Here is a 26,133-nt window from a genome sequence, read left to right as displayed (position 1 = left end):
TGACAAATTTCATCCCTAAAATCAGTGACAAATTTAGTGATAAAATTTTTGAGTGACGAAAACTTAATTTGTCTCTAAATTCTGTCATTAATCTGTCATTGATTTTATTGTAAAAGAATTAGTGACAGAATTTTTTCATTATTAATTTCTGTTACTAATCCATCCCTAACTCCCCTCACAAAATATATTATATGGATAAAAAATACAAATATTATAAACAAAAAATAAATAATAAATATAATATAATAATTATTTTATTTAATATTGGAATAAAAATATTAACTATTAATTATTTTTAATAAAATAAAAAATTAAAATAAAATAAATAATAATATATTAAATTATATAATATGTTAAATTATATATGATATTTATTATATATGTTTGTGTTTGTAATTAGAAATATTATATATATTTATTTTTGTATAAAAATTTTGTAGGTGTTCCTCTGGCAAAGGCTTCAATATGCGTGGGAGGTCCTAAGTTTGAACTACTACTGTTTCACAAAAATTGGCTTAATTTGTAATATGGCGATGATATAAACAAGGAGATGACGTGAGAAAGTAATGATGTGGTCATCATAGGAGAGAGGAAGCAGTGATGTGGTAATGACATGGCATAATGGGAGGAAAAAAAACGATGATATGGTCATCATGGGATAGAGAAAGCAATGATGTGGTTATCATGGGAGAGAGGAAGCAATGATATGGTGATGACATGGCGACATGGGAAAGAGAGCAGGTGGTAAGGTGACGATTTGGAATCTCTCCTCTTCCCTGCTTTTTTTTAAAAAAAAAAATATTAGATTAATATTTTAACGATTCAGATTTAAATCTTTTTAAAATTAGTATTAAATTATAAAAATAAACAAATAATAGGTGACAAACTCTATTAAAATTTAATTCTAATGCTTTGCCTAGTGCTCTACATTGATCTAACTCTAATATGCTGCTCGTTCTTCAATTCAACTGGGTCCAACAATTGATTCCATGGACGCATCAACATCTTCGCAATAGCTCTCGTTCTTTGATTTTCTCGATCACATGCGAAACCCTGCTTCCATTAATCCTGTCCGATCCATCAAGAGGTGAACGCCCCTTTTCTTTTCATCTTTCTGGCTCGATCATATACCTATGGTATTAGCTTTTTGAATTTTGTGGTTTTCTAGTTGCGAGCGGCTGCTGCATTCCTTTTCCCCCTTGTTTATGTGTAGTTTCGTGTTTAGGAAGTTTGTAAATAGTTGAGTGCCCAAGATGTTCGAATCACTGAGATGTGGTAGAATTGGTGGAATTGCAAGGATCTTTTTTTTCCCCTTATTGGCATAGACCAATTCCAAAAATATTGAAATCTAAACTACTTACGCACAACATGTAGAGCAGAAATTGAATTGAATTGCCAATTTAATTACTTGCTTTAGAGTTGATGGTGTGGTACAAGACCCTCTTGCATTTGTCAGTGAATGGACCTTTTTCAATATCTTAGTCTTGCATTTTTAATTTAAGGCTCTTAGTTTTCACGATTATATATGGATGTTTGTACATTTTAATCAAATCATATTATTTTCATTGTGATTGGGTTGATTACCCGATTCAATAAGCCGGCTCAATTTTTAGTGGCTCACTAGGCATAAAATTTGCCCATATTGAGGATTTGAAATTGAAACCTAAGTAGCATTGCCAAATTCCTCTAATGAGTACTCTGTTACTAGTAAAATATAGAGTACCCGGCAACTTATTTTCCACCCTAACAGTGTACGCACACTTAACTATCATAAAGTAGAACAAGAAACCTCATTACTACAATTTTTCCCAGATGTGCTGTTATGCCACAGGGAAAATTCTAAACTAAGCAGAGGATGATCTTCTGATAAATCTACATTCGAAGGTACGTTGAATCGGAATAAGAATAACAGACATAAACCTAACCTATTTTGAACTCACAAGAATAAAGGTGGATTTCATTTCTTTTTCTCTTTATTTCAACGAAGAATTGAATGACACGCACATTAGAAATGGAACCTCGTTCAAAATTAGAATGCAGAATCGTAAGGTTGCACCCTTCATTGTTAGATTCCCATAAATCTTCGGTACAAAACAACCTTGAACCAACCAACGTCAATGAAGTCATATGAGGATCAAACCAACCTCAAACAAGCAAACTTGTCTGCAGAGATCCCATATTCCCATGCCTATGTATTGACCATCAAAATCTTCAATGTCAGACCACCCTAAACCATTCAGAACCTGTTAATCGTATGATCTCAGATAGATCCAGCTCTTCAAAACTAAATGTGTCTTAGATTACAAGCAATAAGTTGTTATACATAAGAGTCAAGTTAAAAATGAAATGTCAGCATCGGATGGCTCAGAACTAATCAACCTCTATGACAAAATCATCCCCTGTAATAGATTCATATCATTGAAAATACGTGTGTAAATTTAGACCTATCGAATCAAATTCACTCAAATCAGATTCACTAGCAAAATAATAACACCAAAGCAGTATCAATCCTTATGCATGGTCATATTGCATTCTCCATAATACATTATACATCCGAAGTCCAATCTGCAAATATTCAATCATATATCCCCTTAGAAATCATTAACAGCCAAATTAGGAAAATCTGAACAGGTAGCAGCATGAGGAATAGGTTGAACTCCGTGTCCAACATCATCAAATGAAGGTGGAGGCTCTAGAATATCCATATCTCCATCCTCTGTCTTGGGACTAAGGTCATGCGGTGCCAACGCCTCATCTGGATTATAACTATCTTTGGTGCTTTGAATGCTTTGGGAAGCCTAGGTGAAAGAATCGGAAGAATTAAACTGAATGAAGGAAACATCAACTCCATATTAATTTAACTGAAATTAATGACTGACCTGAGATGTACAATTTTCTTGTTGAGCCTGAGCATGTTGCAGGTTAGAGACCATAGTTCTCATCTCATCACGAAGCTCAGTAATACTGTCATTTTGAATTGATTGACGAATTTCCTGACGCTCTTTACGAATCTGCTCTCGAATTTCCTGCCCAAGCTCTTTACGAATCTGTTCTTGAACCATGGCCGTAATCTCCTCTTTAGATACATTTGCTGGAGAGCTTCGTGAAGTTGGCCCAAAGCATTGAATGAGACCAATCGTTTTTCCTACCCCACTAACATGACCAGGGTGATCCAGCTTCCCAATTGCCGTGACCAAGATGTCCATCCTCCCCCTCTAAGTGAAGGAACCTTGACTACTTTGCTCCTCAAGTGCATCGTGTAACATACAAGCAATAAATATAATCTCAAGCAAACATGAACATAACTTCAATTCATTTAAATTTGATTGCTTACAATTTTTCCAGCAATCTCAACAACCTTTGAATTTATATATTGGCCTTTCTTTATCCTCCCTTCCTTCCATTTTTGGTGACGAGTGACGAGTTGGGGCCTGAATAATGATGCTGGGATTTGATTTTGCAACTTCCTGCATTGTCTTCAAATTAGCTTGCATGATATTCTGCTCTACTTTCTTATAACCCTCACAAGACATGTAATGCTGATATAAATTTTTAGACTGCCTCTCTTTATTTACAGCACTTAATTTCTGTAAAAATAAAACAAAGCAAACTAAGTCAATGAAATAAAATAAATCAAAATAAATTCTTTGTAAACTAAAATGATGGTTAAAGCAATGTACTTGAAATTCAGGGTCTTGACGTGACTCCACAAACTTTCTCCAGGTCTCTTGATCAAGAAATGAGTATTTTAAACATGGATCCTCATTCTTCTTAGCACCTCGAATGTATACCCTGGTGAGCATTGTCTTAAAATCTTTCCATCGCTCACGTACTTGCTGCAACCAATGCTTCTTCATCTCACGAGTGGGAGGGACATCGTAAGTTTGCTACAAAGTACAATATGCATTTAAATAAATTAAAAGTACCAATAATAATTATATTTAAAACGACATTTAAAAGAAAAGGAGTAGAAAACGGTATACCAAAATATCTTTCCAAACCATGTCCTTTGTAGCTTCTGGTACTAACTTCCAATTAGGGAACAAAATGCCAACTTTACTTCGGGCTATAAAGCCTATATAGCTAATGAATCTATCCCCCTCTGCACCAAGTGGATTCTTCCCATCATCAAATTCCACATGCATCCTCTCCGTAGCACCATGATGTGCATCCAGTTTTGTGAACTTAATTATGCCTCTGCCTCTTTTCCTACTCGATATGCTATTCATGTTATTCCCACTAGAACCCTCCATGTGTCTGTTGAGAAAATAAGGTGAGATTGGTGAGTAGATTGAAATTCTTGGCAAAAAAAAAAAAAAAAAAAGAACATGAAAGAATATTACCCATCAAGTTTTGAAACGAATTCAGCAGAGTTTTCCCTAGAAGTTGAACCTCTTGAAATATTCAAATGATAGAAGATTACTCATTCCAAAGTAAATTATGATAAACATGTTTAAAATGTGTGCAGGTCCAAATGATCCATTACTTAAGGCAAATGACAACAACAAGTCTTATGCCACTCCATGAGATTGCTTAAGCTAAACAAGACCTCAAACAAACAAACAAACAAACAACAAGCCTTATCCCACTAGGTGGGGTCGGCTACATGAATCACACGACGCCATCGTGCTCTGTCAACAACCCAATCCTTAGATATGTTGTTAATTAGGAGGTCTCGTTCAATGACCTCATTCAGCGTTCTTCTTGGTCTTCCCCTGCCTCTTTTTATGGGACTCCATCTTGTTTGATCCACCCTTCTCACCGGGGCTTCCAAAGGCCTTCTCTGCACATGTCCAAACCATCTTAAGCGATTTTCAACCATTTTCTCTTGGATAGGTGCCACACCGACTCTTGTCCTGATCTTTTCATTTCGAATCCTATCTTTTCTTGTATGACCACACATCCATCTCAACATCCTCATTTCTGCTACTCCGACTTTGTGCTCTTGTTTTCCCTTTATTGCCCAACATTCACTACCATAAATCATAGCTGGTCTTATAGCAGTCCGATAAAATTTTCCTTTAAGTTTCTCAGGTACCTTCTTATCGCAAATAACTCCGGTAGCTTTCCTCCACTTTAACCAGCCAGCTTGTATTCTATGAGAAATGTCTCCGTCAATTTCCCCATCCTCCTGTATAATGGATCCTAGATATTTAAACTTTGATACTTGAGGAATAATTTGCTCTCCCATCCTCACCTCCAAATCCCTATTATCTTGCCTCCCTCCAAAATCACAATGCATATATTCTGTTTTGTTCCTGTTCAAACGGAAACCTTTCGACTCCAAAGTCCTTCTCCATAACTCCAAACTAGTGTTAATCTCTTCTTTTGATTCCGCCATAAGAACTATATCATCCGCGAAGAGTATGGACTTAGGGATTCTTTCTTGAACAGGTTTAGTTAGAACATCCAGAACAATGTTGAACAAGTAATCAAATTAATCCAGTGTTTAAGATAAATAGATTAATACAACAATTTAAAATATCACATAGCATCAAATTATCTTTCCATCAAATGTCTTGCATGTGCGTGCCCAAGTTTCCGTTGTTCAGAGAGAAGAGGTACCTCTTGCCAATGAATGAGAGCCATGTTCTTTATTCATTTGAACTCCACTGGCTGAAGGCGTTAACTCAGGTTCAGTTATATCATTAGAAGCATCAAATCCAGGGTCTCTTGAGATGTTCATGTTTAACGAATTTGTATAATTCTCATAATGGCAAGTTTCACAAATCCAATCATCAAGAGCTCTTCGGACAGAAATTCACATACAATTACTGCAAACAGAGAGAATAGCATTAATTAAGAATGAGATCTATTTAGCCCCAAAAAACACAATTCATGAAGTCATTGACATGATCGCAAGACAATCAGACGACCAATTATGTAATAACATCTAGAAAATTGATTATACATGTCAAATATGAGATCTAGCCCTTTAACTTACTCTGCAAAATTACTGCACAAATAACATGGAGAAAAGGATTTTTTTTTTTTTTGACAGCACAACAGCAGTTGAACATCAAGCCAACTAAAAACATTTGATGGATCACTGCACACATCAGGCTTATAAAAGGAAGTAGCTAACTCAATCATACTTCTCTTTCCCAAACAAATTGGGTCGATAAATTTAAAAAGACAAGAGAAATGAAAACCATACATAAATATAAACCACTGATGTTCAAAAATAGAAAGGGGCAAAGGTAAGAAATCAATACATATGTTCACGAGCTACATTGCATTTGGAGCACGTAGCAGTAGATTCTGGCCAACCAACAGCACCACATTCATCACAAGGTTCAACCTGCAATGGAAATGAACACGAGAACTATTTACAAAATCAATTATACAGAGAAGCCCAGTCTTCTTGATCCCTCCTTTTGAACAAGTAAAATTTCCTTTTGGAGAAAAATACAGTGGGATTAGGACTTTCTCTTACACTGAGGGTATCGTCTTGTTGCTCCAATTTCATGACTGTTTAAGGCCTCGTACTGTGATTTCTGGGCTGCTTCGTCTGCAAGGATGAGAAAGCAAAGGGAGAAAATCATGGTGATTATTATGTCTCCTTACTGTGGCTTTCAAATCCGTTAGCTATACAAAGAGGATGTTTGACAAAGACAGACAAGATAGAAGATCAATTCAAGATTATATCCACGTATAGCAGAAGTAGACCAAGCGCATTGACAATATCGTCATCAACCATCTTTAGGCACTTTAAGCAAGCTGATGTTTCAGTATCACTCTAAATCCTGTGTCTATATTTGAAATCAGTCCTTAGTTCATCCTTTATCATAAGTCTTAACAAGCACAACCTGAAAAATGGTTTTGAAACCCACAAGCGCCCTAGTTCACCAAATAAACTAATAATCTGGAAAGCCAATGCCTTTCTTCTATGAGTGAAAATAGAACTGATCGTAGCAGCAATGGGAGACAAAAAAAAAAAAAAAAAACAATTATTACGAAGTCCTCAAAGAAATGTTTGTATCTCAGAGAGAATGAGAGAGTGAAATGAACAAAAAAAAGACGCGCATGAATCGTCAAGGGAAACCTTGAATGTTGAAATCGAAACCAGAAGGCAACCCAAGACCGTTAGATGCATTTTACTCTTACCTCGCTTCGTCTGAACTTCTCACTGTTTTCACCCTCTAACGCTTTTCGTCTTCTCCCTGTTGCGTCTTCACTCGAGCTTTTTATTTTCTTTGTTTTTGTTGTTAAATACTGCCAGGAAAAGTCGAACAGGCCACTACCTTTCCCGCCTTTCTTCACCCAGGCAGAAACGAAACAGTCGCAGGGAACAAGATGAAGCGGGCAAAAGGATCGATTTCTTGAAAGCATGAAAAAGGCGGATTGACTTCTCACAGGGTAACTTGAAGGCCGAGTTTGACGTGACACTTGAAAACCCAAGGATGGGTGCTCCCCTTCACTGCTTCATTTTCTTTCTTTTTGGAGGGTATTTAGAGGAGAAAGTTGTAACAAGGTCCTATCCAAAAAAAATAAATACAAAAAATATCTTAAAATTATTAAATTATTTTAAAACATCAAGAGACCTCGTTATAATAAATTTTTATTTGTTTAATTATCAAATTATTTTTTTAAGTTTATATTGACAACTGAAAGAATATTCGTTGACAATTTAAGGTGTAAGGTGTAAGAATTGACAATTATTGCAGTAGTTATTGACAACACATTTTCTCAGCACATCACAAATTGTAATGTATGAGTTGTCAATATCTACCGCAATAGTTTTCAATCGTTACACCTTAAATTGTCAAGCACTGTTTTTTTAGTTTGCAATACAAACTTTAAAAAAAAAAAACAAGAAGGGTGATTTAATAATTAAACAAATAAAATTTATTACAATGAGATTTTTTGAGATTTTAGAATAATTTGATAGTTTTAATGGATTTTTTTTTGTATTTAATTTTCTTAGGGAAACTTTATTGCAATTTTTCCTATTTAGATAGAAAACAAATTATAATTTCAAAAATAATTTTAAAATAAATATATAAAAGAATTTGTATACTACCTCCGATACTTAATATAAGACCCCATTTGACTTTTTGTTTGGTCCTAATTATAAGACTCCAATCCATTTTATCTCTCATATTTATACATTTTTTTCCAAGATAGTCCTTCTAATAATAATAGTTCTAGTCAATACACTTAATTAACAAGGATATTTTAGAAATGACAACACTTATTTATTACAAATAACTAACTTAACTTACTTCCTTAATCTTCTCAAATAAGTCAACTGGGTCTTATAATTAAGACCGAAGGTAGTATTTTTTAAAAACACTTTTGCGTCATCCAAACAACCCCTTCCTCTGTTGCATTTATTACTACTATTACTGAATCCAGATATTAGAACTGTTTGGAGTAACTCAATTACAAGGTAAATACTCTTTTATGTTTTAAATATATTCTTATGATAAATGAGAAAATGATGAAAAATAATATATAGGAAGATACGACAAAAGAGAAATAATTAAAAGTAACATTGAAAATATGCATTAAATGTTAAGACAAATCCAAATTGAAACTTATAAAATAGACCACACTTCTTTTCAAATTTGAAGGTTATAAATAGAACTAGCAAAATTTCTATGAGAAGTGAAATTGCTTATAAGTATTTACCACCCATGGACACAAATAAACCTTTAATGATTTCATATTTAACATTTCATAAGATTATTATTTTGTTTTTATATAAAAAAAATATATAAATAAATTGAAATTATTAAAATTTAATCTGAATAATTTACAACTTTATGAATTATTATAATTTTCATTCAATAATAATGAAGAAAAGTTAAAGGAGAAAAAAGAGGACAACCGGGGAAAAAAATACCTCATTTCCGCTGGGGTACACCCACTTGCTTCTTTTTTTCTTTTTTTTTTTGGTACTAGGGGAGGGCTAACACCCCAGATTATTCAGTTTCAGAGTGAAGTCCACTACAATCAACTTCTAGCAGCGATACTAGGGGAGGGAAAAAAAAAAAAACTTCCAGCAGCAATCTTAGATGCTCTGGACAAGAATCAAAAAGAGCATACCTCCAGATTCCCATTTTAGCTAGTGCACTCGCCACTTTGTTGCTGTCTCTTGGAATATGCCTCATTTCCACTTCCTAGTTATAACTCAGCATAGCGACTATTCTGGTAAACATTAAACTGCCATTCTCATTATGCTTCCGTTGGAGTAGAAGGTCAACTAGACTCCATGCGTCAGATTCCAGAATAACTCTTTTAAATCCAAAGTCCCAAGCTAAGGACAAGCCTTTAAAAGCTGCCCATTCTTCTGCCTCCATTGCACTGCTAATACCAATGTTATAACAGAAGCCAACCATCCATGTGCCCGAAGTGTCCCTCACAGCACCACCACAACCGGCTTTCACAGAACTTTGATTCGACGCACCATCAACATTCATTTTTACCCAACCCCACGGTGGTGGTCTCCATTTAATGCTTTGATAAACCTGGCAATCAGACAGACTCCTCTTTTGATAAGACTCAAGGACAAAGTACTTCCAGCAATTCATAATATAAGTAGCCGGATCTGCTGGTCTACTCTCCACTTCTGTTTTAAATACTGATTTTTTGCGCCAGAGCCAGAGCTTCCAGACGGAGACTCCCCATAGAAGATCCTATTAAACAATATCATTCTTTCCCTTGCTTTGGTTCAAATTATCAGAAACCCAGTCTTTCAGAGAAGCATTGAAAAAATCAGGGTAAAATTTTGGATTCAGAATTTGTAACCAGTAGTTCCTTGCATAAGAGCAATCCCTTAATATGTGAAAAGTATCCTCAATCTCTAACTCACAATAGTCACAATTCGCAGGAGCTTGTAACCATTTACTCCTCCAATAATTAGTTGGGAGCCTGTCATGAAAAACTCTTCAAAGAAAGACCTGAATTCTCTCCACTCCTTTCCACTTCCATATTGCTTTATAGGTAGGATTGTAGAGCGTCTGATCATTTTCTTCTATAGGGAAGTAAGCACTTTTCAAAGTGAACAAACCATTATTAGTAGCTTTCCAGCTCATCACATCGTGTCCAGCATTTTCCATAGGGGGTAACACCCCTATTAATCTCTGTAGCACCTCCTCTTCTTCTATGGAACTAAGTTTTTGAAAGTTCCAAGCCCCATACAAAATCCATTCTGCTACCACACTTGCATTCTCCTCCTCAGTAAGAGGTCTTATGCACATATCTTTTATTTTTCCGTCAGAGCACAGCCACACATCATTAAAAAACAAATTGACAGATTGTCCATTTCGGATTTGCCATTTAGCACCTTCATCAACTATTTGCCTTTGCTGAAAGATAAATTTCCACAGAGAGGAATCTCCTGCGTAGGCAGTGAACAAATTTTCTGCATCTCTCATGATATATTTCTGATTTAAGATCTCTACCCACAATCCTGTTTTTCTGATCAACAACTTCCAAATTAATCTGGCCGCACAAGCCTTATTTACAGCGAGAAGCTTCTTAAAGCCTAAGCCGCCGAAGGATTTAGGTAAAGTTAATCGCTGCCATCCAATAGGGTGATAGCTATGAGAATTTTGGTTATTTCCTCATATAAAATTCCTTTGTAATCTCTCTACTTCATCACAAATTTTCTTAGGTAATAGAGCAACCTACATTGAGTACAAGGGGATGGAGCTCAAAACAGATTTGGCTAATGTGATACGTCCTGCCAACGATAAGCTATCAGTTTTCCAAGCCGCAAGTTTAGTTCTGACACTATCAATGATATATTGAAAGTTTTGCACAGGATTCCTGCCATTAATAAGTAGAAATCCTAGATACTTGCCTATTTCGTGGGAGATTCTCATTTGAGTCATTATTTTGATTCTCCCTTCCACATTATTAGGCACTTTTGGAGAGAAGAACAAGGTGGATTTATTTCTGTTGACAAGCCCTCCCGATGCTTGAGTAAACTTCTCCAAACAATTCAGCATACACTCAATTTGCTTCTCCATGGAGACACCAAATAAGAGGAGATCATCTGCAAAGAGTAAATGGGAGATAAAAGGCCCCTGGCTTGTTACTCTAATAGATTTCCGGCTCCCATCATTAACTACATTCGAAATCAAATGGGAAAGCTTATCTATACAAAGGACAAAAAAGAGGGGAGATATACGATCTCCCTATCTAAGACCTTGAGGCTTAAAGAATTGGGTTTTGGAACCATTCCACAAAACATTATAGGAAACAGAAGTAGCATAGGACATGATCAGATTGACAAAATTCCTATCCATCCCTGCCTCATAAAGGACTTGTTGTAAGAAATCTCATCTTATTCTATCGTATGTTTTTTCCAAGTCAATTTTTATTGCTACCAACCCTTTCCTGCTTTTGTTTTTCTTCATAGTATGGAGTATCTCCTGCGTAATGACTATATTATCTTGAATATGTCTCCCTTTAATAAAGCTGGCTTGGAAAGGAGAAATAGGATCATTCATCACAATCTTTAGCCTTTGAGATATTACTTTAGTGATGCACTTGTAATGGACTAAGCAGAGAGAAATTGGCCTAAAATGAGCCACTGTTTCAGGATTCTCTCTTTTTGGAATTAGGGAAATTAGCATCTTGTTAGCTTCTGACATAGATACCTCCCCCTTAAAAACTTTCCTCACAAAACTGCAAACAGAAGGGCCTGCAGTACTCCAGTTACTTTAAAAGAAAATTGGCAAAAACCCATCACACCCTGGGGCTTTGTACGGTCCCATAGAAAAGATAGGACTTTTCACCTCATCATCAGTAGGTTCCACACCTAGATCTTCCAAGGCACCATCCACTAAAGGGAAGTGGGTATTAGTATTGATCGTCGGTTGAGTAGAGATATCTGATTTATAAAGAGTATGAAAGTAACCAATCACCAAATCCTTTAGCTGATTCTCATTGTCAGTCCAGATCCCAGCCTCATTTTTTAGAGATAAAATCCTATTCTTCTTCCTTCTAAACCCAGTTTTAAGGTGATAGTGTTACAATCACCTTTAGAAACCTAGTTTGTTCTAGCTTTTTGGAACCACTTCATCTCTTCCAACTTGAGAACTTCCTCTAATTCATCTTGCAGCTTAATTTCGAGATTACAAAGGAAACGAGAGGGATAGGCATCAGATTTTTGGATACCATTTAATCTAGCCAAGATCTGTCTCTTCCTTTTTTCGATGAACCCAAAAACATCTCTATTCCAAACAATAATTGAATCTTTTAGATCATTTAGAGTATTATTCAAGTCATCACTATCAATCAAGAAGTCCTTAAAAGTTTCATGTTCTAACCACGTAGCCTCAAATCTAAAAGGTTTAGAACTTTTAGACACCGGCAATTCAGATAGTAACAAAATCAGAGGGTTGTGATCAGAGAATTTTGTGCACGAAAGTACCTTAACAATACCATCTAGAAAAGCATCGAGGAAGTTCAGGTTTGCCAAAGCTCTGTCTAGCCTCTCAAAAAGTCTTCCGCCACTAAAATTTTGTGGTCCCTTCCTGGTGAAACGGGGCCCCTTAAATCCCAAATCTGAAAGGTAGCAGTCATTAATCTGATTATTAAACCGGTCCATCCTTTTCAAATTAGCCTGAGAACCACCAATTCTTTCCGAAGGGAATCTTATATCATTGAAGTCCCCACACACTACTTACGGTTCAGAATTTGTGGCCGATATGGATTTCAAGTTATCCCATAAAACCTTTCTGAGATTTGAATGAGGCACTGCATATATCGCTGTAAGCAAGCGCTATACATTCCCTTCGAAGGAACAGTAGCGGTGGAGAAACTGTCGGTCAGAATGAATAGTAGAGACTTTCCGGTGCATTGGAAATTTGCACGCTTACAAAGCCGCAGTACTTCAGTCACTTTTCTTCCTTTATTCCACAGGCTACTCCCTGGCGACTAGGGCCCAATCAGATTTAATAATGCTTTATAATTTTTAAAAATAATACTACCTCAGGTCTTAATTATAAGACCCAGTTGACATATTTGAGGAGATTAAGGAAGCAAGTTAAGTTAGTTATTTGTAATAAATAAGTCTTGTCATTCCTAAAATATCCTTGCTAATTAAGTATATTGACTAGAACTATCATTATTAGAAGGATTATCTTGGAAAAAAATGCATAAATATGAGAGACAAAATGGATTGGGGTCTTATAATTAGGATTAAACAAAAAGTCAAACGGGGTCTTATAATAAGGACCGGAGGTAGTATTAAATAATATTTTGTTTGTGCGAAATATCAGTTCTGTTAAATCACCGGATAAGCAAAAATGACATTAGGAGGAGATAGTGAAAATCTTTTGCTTTGTTTGAACTTTAGAAGGTATTTGGATATCATCAAGCTTTTAAAAGTATTTTTTTTTTTACAAATTGAGACAAACTCTTCTACATATTTATTTCATATACTGTAAAATCATTTAAAAACCTCATTAGTTTTAACCTTCCCTCTCTCATTATTTTTTCTCTTTTACTATTTTCATATTTATTTGGAATGGCTTATGAATAGTTTATAATCAGTTTTTTAATTACGATTTACAAAATACTACTTCCGATCCTTAATATAAGATCTTGATTGAATTTTATTTTGGTCCTAAATATAGAACCCCAATCCACTTTTTTTTTCATATTTATGTATTTTTTTCTCAAAATAGTCATTCTAATAATGTTAGTTCTAACCAATACACTTGATTAACAAGGATATTTTAGGAAAGACAACATCTATTTATTACAAATAACTAGCTTAACTTATTTCCTTAATCTCCTCAAATTAGTCAACTAGCTTTTATAATTAGGACTGGGAGTAGTATATGATATGTATGTAAATGAAATTTTGTTTCAACTTGCATGGATGTGCTTATTCATCATACAAGAGTGTTCTTATAAGGCAAATGCTAAGCTTCTTATAATATAAGAAGGTTAGCATTCCCTTTCACGTCTTCACTCTTTAACTTCCTTTTTAGTGTGACAAGAACAAATAGTGTTCCGAGGTGGCAAGACACGGAAGAAGTTTCAGTCTAAACAACTTCGAGATGGTGAAAGAGAAGAAAGGTGATGAGGCAACTATAGCTAGCAATCTCATCCAAAGCAAGACTTGTTATTTTAGATTCGAACACCAATATAGAAGCCTTTTTATACAGATTAAAAATATTTTCTTATATAAGAGGATGTTGAGATGGATTCATGCAAAAAAAAAAAAACATAATAAAGATTCAAAATAATAATATTAGAAGAAAAGTAGGCGTAGTGTCTGTTGAACAAAAAATTATTAAAAATTATTTGAAATAATATAAACTTGTATAGAAAAAAACTATTAGACGCTGCGATAAAAACAATAGATCAAACAATTTGAAATTCTCTACAAAAAAATAAGAACACGGAAGAGAACACTTAATAAAATTATTGAGTAAAATTATAGGATTAACAACCTATTTAAAAATTTGATTATTCCACAGGTGGGATAATACTTGACACTTCTCATTGTTGTAGTTCTAGATGCAAACAGGTAGAAAAGTCAACAACTTATCTATAAAAATATTACTGGTCAGACTTTTATACCATCCCACGGCAATCGTTAAAAAAAAAAAAAAAAAACTCTATAAAATGCTTTTATTATCCACCAAGCTCATATTACACACACATAGTTCAAAAATAAATAATTGTATGGGCATGGCATCACAAAATGATGATATCCAGTGAATAGATAAGCACAATTATAGTGTTTTATATTTTTAATAATGAAAACTTTGCGAAAAACTGAGTTGAAGATATTCATTGTTATTTGTAAAATTATTCCTAATATTTTAGGGGGTGTTGAGTGATAACCCAAACCATGATTTGAGAAAAAATCACCCAAACACCCTTAAAAAAACCAAAACCATGGTTTTGGAAAAGCAAAATTTTTTGATTTGGAAAAAAAAAAAAAAAGAGTGTGAGAACCTATAGGATATGTATCTTGTTGTTTTTTTATAAACATATTTTTTTATAAATATATTAATCTTATATCTTATAAATTATATACATATTATATTATTATTATTAATTATATTATCTTATGTATTATTAATTATGTTAATAAAAAAATATATTATTAACAATTTATTCCTTCAAATTAAAATAAATCATAAAATATATTTTTTCTGTAATTATTATATTAACTTGTGCCTTTTTAGTAATTTGTACATGTAAAAAGTGTTTCTGGTAACAACTATCCAAACACTCTCACTTCTCAGAATCACTTTTTCACAAAATCTATTCTTCAAAAAATCTATTTTTCACAGAATCTATTCTCCAGAAGCTATTCTCCAAACCATGGTTTGGTTTTATCCAAACACACCCTTATGTGTTTGGATAAAACCAAACCATGGTTTGGAGAATAGCTTCTGGAGAATAGATTCTGTGAAAAATAGATTTTGTAAAAAAGTGATTCTGAGAAGTGAGAGTGTTTAGATAGTTGTTATCAAAAGTACTTTATATATACAAATTACTAAAAAAAACATAAGTTAATATGATAATTATATAAAAGATAAATTTTATGATATATTTTAATTTGAAGGAATAAAATTGTTAATAATATATTTTTTACCAACATAATTAATAATACATAAGATAATGTAATTAATAAATAATTAATATGTGTATATGTGTTTATAAGATATAAGGTTAAATATATTTATAAAAAAATAATTGAGAAATGTTAAAGTCATATTATTGTTGAGATCTACTCTGACAGGCACAATTATCTCTCCAATTTGAGCCAGAAGCAAAATGAATTCACTTCTACTGAAACCATGGTTTTGGCCCAACCATGGTTTCAGATTATTGGCTCAAAATTGATGCTATTTGGGTGACATTTAACCAAAACCATGGTTTTGCCTCCTAAACCATGGTTTTGAGGGTCACCCAAACAGACCCTTATCGTTTTGAAACGCCACCCATGGTATCAATACGTGGCGTAATGTTATTGGTCAAGCAAGCAGCCACGTGGGCATCTAAAGCTTACCCCGGCCTATCTTCTCTTCTCCGTGGATCAGTCGGATAATGAAACGAATTACATAAACTTCCGCCTCTCGAAGGGATAACGCTTCCCACGTAATCCAAACCGCGATGGCCACCCTCTTCTCATCACCACCCATCTCCTCCTCCGCCTCCACCGCCGCAACGACCACCGCCCCATCAAAACCTTCTCCTTCATCCAAACCCCTCCTACCCATTTCATCCTACAAGCCACCTCTAACCGCCTCCTTAACCGCCGCCGCTATTGCCGCTGTACTCACAACTACTCCTCTTCCTTCCTTAGCAGATTCCTCTACCAACTACCAAGTCTACTACGGCACTGCCGCCAGTGCCGCCAACTACGGTGGCTACGGCGGGAATTCCAACAAGAAAGACTCCGCCGAGTACGTCTACGACGTCCCAGAGGGTTGGAAAGAGCGCCTCGTGTCGAAGGTCGAGAAGGGAACGAACGGAACGGACAGTGAATTTTTCAATCCGAAGAAGAAAACGGAGAAGGAGTACCTCACTTTCCTTTCGGGGTTTCGCCAATTAGCTCCGAAGGACACAGTGCTGAACAATTTGGCGTTATCGGACGTGGAATTGCAGGATCTGATTGCGAATGCGGACAACTTGACGTCGGAGGAGAAGAAGGATGAGAATGGTCAGATCTATTATGTGTATGAGATCGATGGGGCTGGAGCCCATAGTTTGATTTCTGTGACGTGTGCGAAGAACAAGCTTTATGCCCATTTCGTGAATGCTCCGACGCCGGAGTGGAACAGAGATAAGGAGGTTCTGAGGCATGTTCATGAGTCTTTTAAGACTGTTGGGTCCTTTTGATCTTGATTATTGAGCCTGTCTCTGGGAATGCACGATTTTCTGTATGATCAACATGTTTGTTGCTTGCAATTCAGCTATGTCTTGGTTTCAATCTGGTATTGACATTGAAATTAGCATGGCCCCTGTTTATGACAGTGTCCATATGTAATTTAAGAGAAGTCTGAGCTATCATTAAACATTTTGCTGTTTCTGGGGAAGAATGAAACACTGCTCTGACCATAGCCTGAGAGATTTTCACTTCAATTATCCTGCATTTCTCTAGTTGGAGTGACTAATGCAGATTTTACTCTCTCTCTCTCTCTCTATAATAATCTTGGCCAAATTAGAAACCTAACTCTTATTTCCACGCATGTTGCTTCTCTGATACTAAACTTAAGCATGGATTAGATAAGAAGAACCACATTGATCATTGTTTCTTTGGGCCAATCTCATCAATCATTGCTTACCTCTGAACATTCAACGTTTGTTCATGTACCTCGGGAGCTGCTGTTACTTAGAGTCGTTTACTGGCTGATGTGAGTTACCAATCTTTAGTGCGGGTGTTTGGCCCAATCAGTCAGAAAAAAATTAGCCAAGATGGAAAAGTTGATCATGGAACTAAGTCTGTTATATTTATATATCCAGGTAAAAAAAAATGCTTATACTCCTCCGATGAGGGAGTATCTATAGGGGTAATTTAGAGAAAATTGATAAATATGAAAAATGGGTCCTAATTTAGGACCAAAATCAACTCAACAATTAGGTCCTATATTAAGGACCGGAAGAATATTTATGTAGTATGATATAGGAATTGTAACAAATAGTAGTATTTATGAGTTATTAACCTTTTTTTTTTGTTTGTTAACTCAACTAAGTACATGAGAACTACCTTAAAATTCTCTGGTGATAATTGAGTTCAAAACTACTATTTCATGCCGAAGTCCGCACGGACTACACCATCTCCTCCATACGTCTCTTCTTGGGTAATGACTCCTGCCCACTTGAGGGAAAGATATTGGCAAAATACTCCTTCAATCCATTTTATTATTTATTTATTATTTTTTTTCACAAACTAATTTACTTAACTTAGAGACTGATATTTAACATAATGTTATACATAATTATTTTAAAGGGATGATATAACATACTACCTTCTGTCCTAATTATAAGAGCCAGTTGACTAATTTGAGGAGATTAAAGAAGTAAGTTGAGTTAGTTATTTGTCCTAAATAGGTATTGTCTTTCCTAAAATATCCTTACTAATTAAATGTATTAACTAGAACTATCATTGTTAGAAGAGATACTTTGGAAAAAAAAAAGTATAAATATGCAAGACAAAATAGATTGGAGTCTTATATTCATGACCAAAATAAAAGTCAAACAAAGTCTTATATTAAGGACCGGAGATAGTATATTATAATTAACAACTTTATCTAACTTCATTAATCAGCCTTGGCTAGTGAAATAACTCCTACTAGTATATATGAAGGATGAGAGGTAGAATACTTAAAGATAAATATGCTCTTTGAAGTGATGTTTTCCTCTAAATATACATCGAAAGCATTATATACAAGGGGAACTTTTTTTTTTTGGGGGGGGGGGGGAATATGGTTAGTACAAAGTGAAACCATCATCATAGGAGACATGGGAGGCTCGTCGGCAAGGAGGGGTATTCTCATCATACTCGGCACAACAGCTCCACCGTCTCTTCCAGTTGGGGCGACCTGTGTTGGGTCTGTTGCCTTTGTCATTCCATTTGTACACAATCACTCCTGATTCGTCCGTCCACTCCCCATCTATCCCTTGGTGTGGCGGCGCCAACGAGAACAACCCCTTCTCCCCTGCAAGTCCAACCACCCACCCACGCCGTTAGCTTTCTCTATGGGCTGTCTTTCCTGGGCGTTGGCCCAACCTCAATCCCAATTCAAGTGGTCAGGGGCAGTTTTAGGCCCCTAGTCCAGTTGAACCTACTGAATTGGGCCGGTATAACATAAGTTCAGTGCAGGAATTTTTAAAAAGAAAAACTCAAATTCAAATATTTACTAGGTCTTTCAATTGGCCCAAGTAACTCTTACTAATCCAAATCCAACTTTCAAGGCCAAGTCGCCAAAAAAAAACCAGAAAACTATCTTAACAAAAAAAAAAAAACTAGACTCCAATTAAGCAAATTCCAAAAATTTGCAATACATTGGCATAACTTGAACCACGCTGCTGCATAAGTTAATAAGTTAATCCATAAGTTAATCTTGATTATAAATATAACATCTATTTTTATATTTATTAATTTTTTAAAAATTAGTCATATTGATACTTTTTTAATAAGGAAGAAAATATATTAAGAAAAATTATTATAGTATTTTAAAAAGAAGATATCATATTTATAATTAACTAATTTTTTTAATTTTTTTAATCAAAATAGTTATAGTTAAATAGGTAATAAGACTAACTATTAAAATGCCCGAGCGCTAATTTAATCTTTAGCATTGATAAAAGTTCGAGTGGTGTTGAAAATTCTTTCATAATTTCCATGGCATGATTCAGATATCAAACGAACAAGCAGAAATAAATTTCAAGACACAGATGCGAAGCCGAAACAAATTTGAAGAATGGATATTTCTGCGGACGGTTTTCTAAAGACAGTTTTCATTTTCAAACCCCTGATTCGTAAGAGAGATCGGAAAGCGCGAAAGGAAAAATCCAGAAACAGAGCGATTAAATTATAAGTCAATCGCTGCTGAATAACGACGAAAACGAGACAAACAGGAGAAGTGAAACTGGGGGAGAGCTATCGGATTATCAGGCAGAGAAGTGAGTGGATGAGAAAGAATACGCATACCGTTGGCGTGGCCATGGAAAGAACAAGCAGTTGGAGAATTTTCTTGATCAGAGTAAAGCGTATGGCATCGCAAGCATCGTTTCTTGGTCTGAATCTGAATCTGAATCTGAGAGCACGATTTCACCTGTAATTTGCCACGGGAGGCACTGGGCAGAAGCAGGTTATGAGGGAGACCGATCGCAAAAGCCATTCGAATTCCTTCTTTCGCGGCGGAGATAAGCAGAGCGAGACAAAGAGAGGCAGAGGGACGGAGAGAGGAATCTCCTGAAGGTCCGGTGACTCACTGAGAGACTCTGAGAAGATGAATCCTGCCGTCAGCTTATAGACTGACTAATTATAATTATAATTTTGTAGTAATTTTATATGTCATATTAATTGATAAGAAATCAATTATTTTTAATTAACTTGTACTTCTTTGCTGAAGCATTTTCCGCTAGAAATTAATACATCTAGTATTGTACAATAAAGATTATTGATATCATTTTTTGACTTAGAAGTATATTTTTTTTATTGTTCTATTGAAAAATAAATAATTATAATTTACCGTTTAATTTTTAAACTTTTTGTGTCATATACAGAGTTTTGAGAAATCAATCTATTCATGTCTTAGATTGTTTTATTATTGTATACAGACTTTTTATTTTTAAAAAAACTCTATATATATACACTTTGGATTTTTTAAATAAAATTGCCCATTTTAAGATTCAGATTAATACCACTAGCACTAAGAAAACCATAATGCCACGTCACGACAAAAGGATCAGATTTGAATTGTCTTGTTGTTTCTGTTGTTCGACACAATCTATTCTGAATCTGATCACAAGAAACCATCGTAAAATCACGAAACCACTTGTAGTTTGATACACACACAGTTATATACACACTCATTTTTTTTCATTACAATCAATTTAAGTACTTGCACACACAGACATATTAACATCATTTTTAATCGGGAAACTCATCCAAAAAAATAGGGAACATAATTAATTTTTATTATAATTAATTTAAATGCTTAAACACCCAAACATGTTAACTCTTAACGCTCGAGAATTCAGACCTCATCAAATAAAATAAAATAAAATAAAAAAACAAGGGGCAATCGTTATAGTCCAACAACTTGCATATATAATGACTAATGTACTAACTCGTCTACTAATATAAGAACTAATTTGATATTTAATTTTATTCTAAATATAAAATGTTAATACATTTTATCTTTATATTTATCCACTTTTTTTAAAGTAGTCCTTGTGGTGGTTGCACATGTTAAAAAATTTTATATAAGGGTAATTAATTTTAATATACATGATTAGCAAGAGTATTTTAAAAAAGACATGCTTATTTCTATATTACAAAAAACTAACTTAATTAACTTCATTAATCTTCTAAATTAATCAACTAGCTCTTATACTATGACAAGAGATAATGTTATTTTTTTTCTTTTATTAGTTAAAAGTGACTATTCTCAATTTAGATATATCCAACTTATCATCACCTTTTCCCATGTAATGACTTTTTTTAACGGGGCTAAACATCATGACTTTATTTGAGAAAACAAACATAAACTTTGGTAATCGAAAATGTACTGTTTACTTTCTTTTCTATAAGGTTAAATCTATAAATATATATATTTATAGACCACAAACGGATATATATACATATAATATAATTTATAACTTTAATTTGATCATAGTCAAGCAAAATTAATTTAGTAATTTATTTTTAAACAAAATGCCTAGAGTTATGATTTCATCTAATCGCTTTCATTCTCAGAGTTTGCATAGGGTTTAGTAGAGCCTAACTGTAATTTAAATTGTATAACTAACAACACTGCTTTGCTCACTATATATGGATTGCTATATAAAACATCAAGCCAAGCCAGTCACCGAGCAGAATATATGACTTCTATATCTCAGAGATTCAAATGAGAGATATATTTACAGATCACAAAATCCGACACAAAAGTAAAAAAAACAAGGCAACCTAAATCATTACGAGAGAACGCGCACAGTCAAACACATATAAGAGAGAACGAATACATCTAGATATATTAGTACAAGCTAGCATATATATATATATATATATATATATGATGTGAAATGAAACTGGAATATCATCATCCATCTGATCACATCAGAAACTAAAATAGAATCAAACCGAGCTAGCTAGGGGTTTTCACCATCTTGTTCAATGTCAGAAGCTGGCTCGTCTTCTTCATGCAAGCAGCAAGCTGCATGGCCATGGCCAAAGGCCTTGATGTGATCTTTAAGAGACCTTTTGTGTTTAAAGTCAGAACCACAACGACAGTACCAGAGCTTGCCGCAGTTCTTCTCGTGAGTCCTCCAGTCGCCTTTGACGGCGAACGGCTTCCCGCACTTCCGGCACATGTAGGGTTTGATGCCATGCTTTCTCTTGTAGTGAGTCTGCAGAGTTCTGAAGTCCTTCAAAGGCCTTGCTCGTGGATGTTCAATGTTGTGCTTACAATCTGGTGCACAACAGTAACATGGGAGTCTTAGCATTCCCGTTGGTTGTGTCCCTTTTAGAGAATCTGCTCCTCTTCTGTATTGTGATCCATGTCCCCACATATGCATCTGCCACAAAAACCCATGCTTTTGATAGTGATGATTCACACACACACGCACAGATTTATATATTTTCACAAAAGGCTATGTTTCTTTAAAATCTCAAAAATTTCACTTTTCTGCTGCATCTTTGGCTTCATTCACAATGTTTCTCCTCGTGATTTTTCTTTTTAATTATACATCCCTTTCGTTTTCCTAGCGCTATTAATTACTACTCTCTCTCTCTCTCTCTCTCTCTCTCTCTCTCTCTCTCTCTCTCTCACTCACTCACTCACTCACTCACTCACTCAGACGCACGCCCCACATAAATAGATACGGCAATCGCAAGTGTTATTATCAGACTATAATATATATAGTACCTCCGATCTTAATTATAAGAGCTAGTTGATTAGTTTGAGGAGATTAAAAAAAGAAGTCAAGTTACTTATTTGTAATAAATATGTGTTGTCTTTCCTAAAATATCCTTGCTAATCAAGTATATTAGCTAGAACTACCATTGTTAGAAAGACTACTTTGAAAAAAAATACATAAATATGAGAGACAAAATGAATTGGGGTCTTATATTTAGAATCAAAATAAAAGTCAAACAAGGTACTATATTAAGGGTGGGAGGTAGTATATTACAGTAATATACACTTTACAAGTGGTATTAGAATAGTCTCTCACATACATATATCATGTATATTGAAAGTTTTAAGAAATAGATTTTTAGATGCATGAAAAAAATTACACTTGATCTACTTTTCCACTTACACAAACCCAATATGATTTATTAGTACTGAGATTTTGTGTGCATAAATTTACAGATAATGGGGAAAAAAAAGTACACTTGTCTAAATCGTTGTCTTTAATATAGTAATGCTCCTCCTAATTTGATATGATATAATAGTATAATGTAAATGAAAAACACTGACTCTGTGTGGTCGACTAGTGCTATTATGATAGGCACTATTTAAATTTAATTGCTTTAAACTAGTCGAATAACTAAAATACTAATTTTTTTATACGTAATGTTAATTTATGTTTCCTTCAGCGTTTTCTTCATAAACAAGAATCATCATTGACCTAATAAGACTCAAATGCAGCAAATTTGCAGACTTAAGCGGATCAAGGTCAACCACCGCAGAATAGGAAACGAGTACAAATACATGCACAAACCCACATTAGTCAATTCCTCTTTTTTTCATCTTCTCTTTCATTCAAACTGAAATCTTCCGAACTGTTTAAGAAAAAAATATAGATACTACCATATATCCCTAAAAAAAATTATATATGTTAATTATTGTATGTATGGTAGTGATGGGGTGTGAATCCAAATTGAAGCCAGATGCTCTAAAGGCAAAAAAGATAGTGATTGTATATATATTTCAGTTAGAACGATGACAAAAGGAGCGAGAGGAGGATGACTGTATAAAAAAAAAATTCTCATAAGAGCACTTTGTGTTGATATGTTTTCTCCCTGACTCTGTCTTGATCTCTTTCTGGTGCTTGTAGAACAATAAAAGATCTTTTTTACTTCGAATTAATTAGTGGTTTAGATGAAGAAATTATAGGTTCTAATGAATTAATTGTCTTCCCTTATCTTCAAGCATATACAATTGTTTTAATATATTTTATTAAAGCCCTTAAATTGGCAGACAGTAAAAAAGAAATGTTTGGGTTTGATTTAACGTAACACATCTTTATTTCTTAAAAGATGACGCCATGACAGGGATTATTCATTATTATATATGGTCTCAAACTGCCCTTGCTAGAAAGGGAAGATAACTAGAGAAACTATCTCGTTATTGATAAAAAATAAAAAACTACAAGAGAAAAGTCAGGACAGGCATCAAGAAAAACCTAGTGTAAGGGTATGTACTTGTGAAGTTTCTTTTACATAACTGTGAAAATTAAAGGAGCTCTTATCATTTAATGTTTGCTTTTTGTTATGTTCTCTAATTCAACATAGAGAAGTAAATATTTGAGATCTCTCTCCTCTCTCTATATATAACCAATATGTGAAAGATGAATTCGAAAGCTTAATTCATGTCAACAAATACATCAAAACAAAAGGAGAAGTTCTTAAGATAGTTTCTTATAGCTAATCATTTCACGTTTCCAGAAAAGGATGAGACAAGAGCAGGAACTTGAAGTTCGTACGATTAGTACAAAAAGTTCATTATAGCTCAGATCCATTGCTCAGGCTTTCTTTTTCTTAATTCTTCTTAAAATATGCATATCAAAGGTATAGGAAGAATGGATCTTCAAGCTTCAGACACATGAGGTTCCAAGGTTTGCTTTTATATGATCAAAGACGAGTCTTTTAAAATTTTTACTGTTCAGGTGCTTTGTTTACAGACTGAAATCTCTCAGAGACTGAATGAGCTCAGAGTCTTGCAGACAACTGAATTTTGATAAAAGAAATATCTGAATCCTGAAAGAGGCGCTGGTATTAATGATTTGTCTTGCTTCTTTTCATACATTTGTGCAGCACAACGCTCTAGGTGACATCAAAGTGTAGAAGGAACATATTCAAAGAATAGATTTATTAACTTTGTTTAAGAAAACAGCACTAGTAATTAGTTAAAGTACTGGTAATGATGAGTCTGAGACAGACCAAACAACGCACGTTCAGATGTGAATCTTAGATAAGAGTGCCAAATTAATTAAAAAGAAGAAAAGAGAGAGCCATGAAACAGGAAGAACATATTAGTTAAATGGAAAAATTAGAAAATTTAGGGTCTTTTACTTAAGTCAGATGAATTAATTAACAAGAAAAAAAAAAGAAATAACAAGAAACAAGTACCTGAAGATTATTGTATCTATTGAAAGTCTTTAAGCAGAGAGGGCAGGAGAACTGAGTAGGGCCAATGAGAATCTGAGAAGGGGTTGGAATCCAATACTGACCCTTGTTTAATCTCTCCAAAGGGTATCCAGAAACCAAACCAAGTTCCTCTTTTTCAGCCATTTCAACAGCCTTTGAAATCTGGCTTCTTGAACCCATATGAGAAGGAGGTGGAGAAGAAGAAGAAGTGCTCATGCTAGTAGGAAGCCCTATTCCTAGGGCTACCGTCACGGTTCCTCTATCATCATCATCTTCGTCGTCATCTTCTTCATATTCTTTCTCCATTCTCTCATTCTTTTCCCCCTCTTCCTCTTCTAGGGCTCTTTTTGAGGGTTCGCTTGTTGTGAGGCTTAAATTGTTTATGAGAGGCAGGGCTTCTTTGAGAGGAGGGGAACTTGGAGGATGGCCTAAAGTGGAGAAACTAGAAGAGCTTTGGTATTGAATGGAAGATGATGTGCAGTGATTATTAGAGTACTGAGCATGAGGAGGGTATAAGGAATTACAGGCGTTGAATTGATGAGAAGTAGTAAAGGAAGAACAGTGATGAGGAGGATGAAGAAGAGGGATGAAGTTGAACCAAGACTGAGGATCTGTCATGGCTAGCGTTTAATGCTTGGCTATGCGATTTTGTTTTGGATGCTTTGGTTCTTTCGCCAGTTATGATAGATCGATCTGTGTATAAATATTGTGTGCTTATATGTGTGTGAGAGAAGGTTAAACACAGTGTAGAGAGAGAGAGAGAGAGACAGAGGATATGGTGATGAAGGGAAATGGAGAGCCATAGGCATGTTTCAGGGTAAGGAAAAGTTGAGGTAGATTAGGTCAAACGAAAAAAGGCGGGGCAGAAAATAGATAATTATAAATAACCCCATTTAATCTGTTGTAGAACTGATGACACTGGGATTAATTTAAATTCTAAAATGATTGGCATGATATAATTATTTCTTGCCTTAGTTTTCCTATTCTGTGGTAAATCTGTAGATAGATTCTTTAATGGATTTGTGTTGATATTAAGAGTGCGCATGTCACAAGAAAAATTAGAGTGTTTTACAAATCTAAGGATGTCATAGCTTAATTAGTCA

General features: G+C 34.6%; 4 protein-coding genes across 5 annotated transcripts; 1 reads left to right on the top strand and 3 right to left on the bottom strand.

The window, feature by feature from the left end:
- Nucleotides 1-3,350: 3,350 nt before the first annotated feature.
- LOC114745651 (uncharacterized) lies at nucleotides 3,351-4,577 on the bottom strand. The gene is made up of 4 exons (XM_028933813.1): nucleotides 4,344-4,577; nucleotides 3,984-4,257; nucleotides 3,681-3,887; nucleotides 3,351-3,587 (listed from the first exon to the last, which is right to left on the bottom strand). Exons 2-4 carry the CDS (start codon nucleotides 4,251-4,253, stop codon nucleotides 3,351-3,353), a joined length of 714 nt encoding a protein of 237 aa, XP_028789646.1. The 5' UTR covers nucleotides 4,254-4,257; nucleotides 4,344-4,577.
- An 11,458-nt stretch (nucleotides 4,578-16,035) lies between these two features.
- On the top strand, nucleotides 16,036-16,961 carry LOC114745649 (thylakoid lumenal 19 kDa protein, chloroplastic). The gene has a single exon (XM_028933810.1). The coding sequence runs from the start codon at nucleotides 16,099-16,101 to the stop codon at nucleotides 16,825-16,827; it is 729 nt and encodes a 242-aa protein (XP_028789643.1). The 5' UTR covers nucleotides 16,036-16,098; the 3' UTR covers nucleotides 16,828-16,961.
- A 1,325-nt stretch (nucleotides 16,962-18,286) lies between these two features.
- On the bottom strand, nucleotides 18,287-19,900 carry LOC114745645 (uncharacterized). Of its 2 annotated transcripts, none has more exons than XR_003740219.1 (2): nucleotides 19,643-19,703; nucleotides 18,287-18,776 (listed from the first exon to the last, which is right to left on the bottom strand). XR_003740219.1 is itself a non-coding variant. In XM_028933806.1 (2 exons), the coding sequence occupies exons 1-2, from the start codon at nucleotides 19,830-19,832 to the stop codon at nucleotides 18,418-18,420; spliced, it is 420 nt and encodes a 139-aa protein (XP_028789639.1). In that variant the 5' UTR covers nucleotides 19,833-19,900; the 3' UTR covers nucleotides 18,287-18,417. The 2 variants fall into 2 exon arrangements, 1 of the variants encoding a protein (XP_028789639.1); XM_028933806.1 differs by having other exon boundaries at nucleotides 18,287-18,647; nucleotides 19,643-19,900.
- Nucleotides 19,901-21,653: 1,753 nt separating this feature from the next.
- On the bottom strand, nucleotides 21,654-25,731 carry LOC114745671 (zinc finger protein WIP2-like). Its single transcript, XM_028933837.1, has 2 exons — nucleotides 25,013-25,731; nucleotides 21,654-22,233 (listed from the first exon to the last, which is right to left on the bottom strand). The coding sequence occupies exons 1-2, from the start codon at nucleotides 25,646-25,648 to the stop codon at nucleotides 21,808-21,810; spliced, it is 1,062 nt and encodes a 353-aa protein (XP_028789670.1). The 5' UTR covers nucleotides 25,649-25,731; the 3' UTR covers nucleotides 21,654-21,807.
- Between the last annotated feature and the right edge of the window lie 402 nt (nucleotides 25,732-26,133).

Source organism: Neltuma alba, unplaced genomic scaffold, assembly GCF_004799145.2.
Source record: "Neltuma alba isolate B1F8T4 unplaced genomic scaffold, ASM479914v2 tig00004747_pilon, whole genome shotgun sequence".
NCBI classification, from domain to species: domain Eukaryota; kingdom Viridiplantae; phylum Streptophyta; class Magnoliopsida; order Fabales; family Fabaceae; genus Neltuma; species Neltuma alba.
Note: the sequence above shows the minus strand (reverse complement) of the source record. Positions and strands in the feature narration are given on the sequence as shown.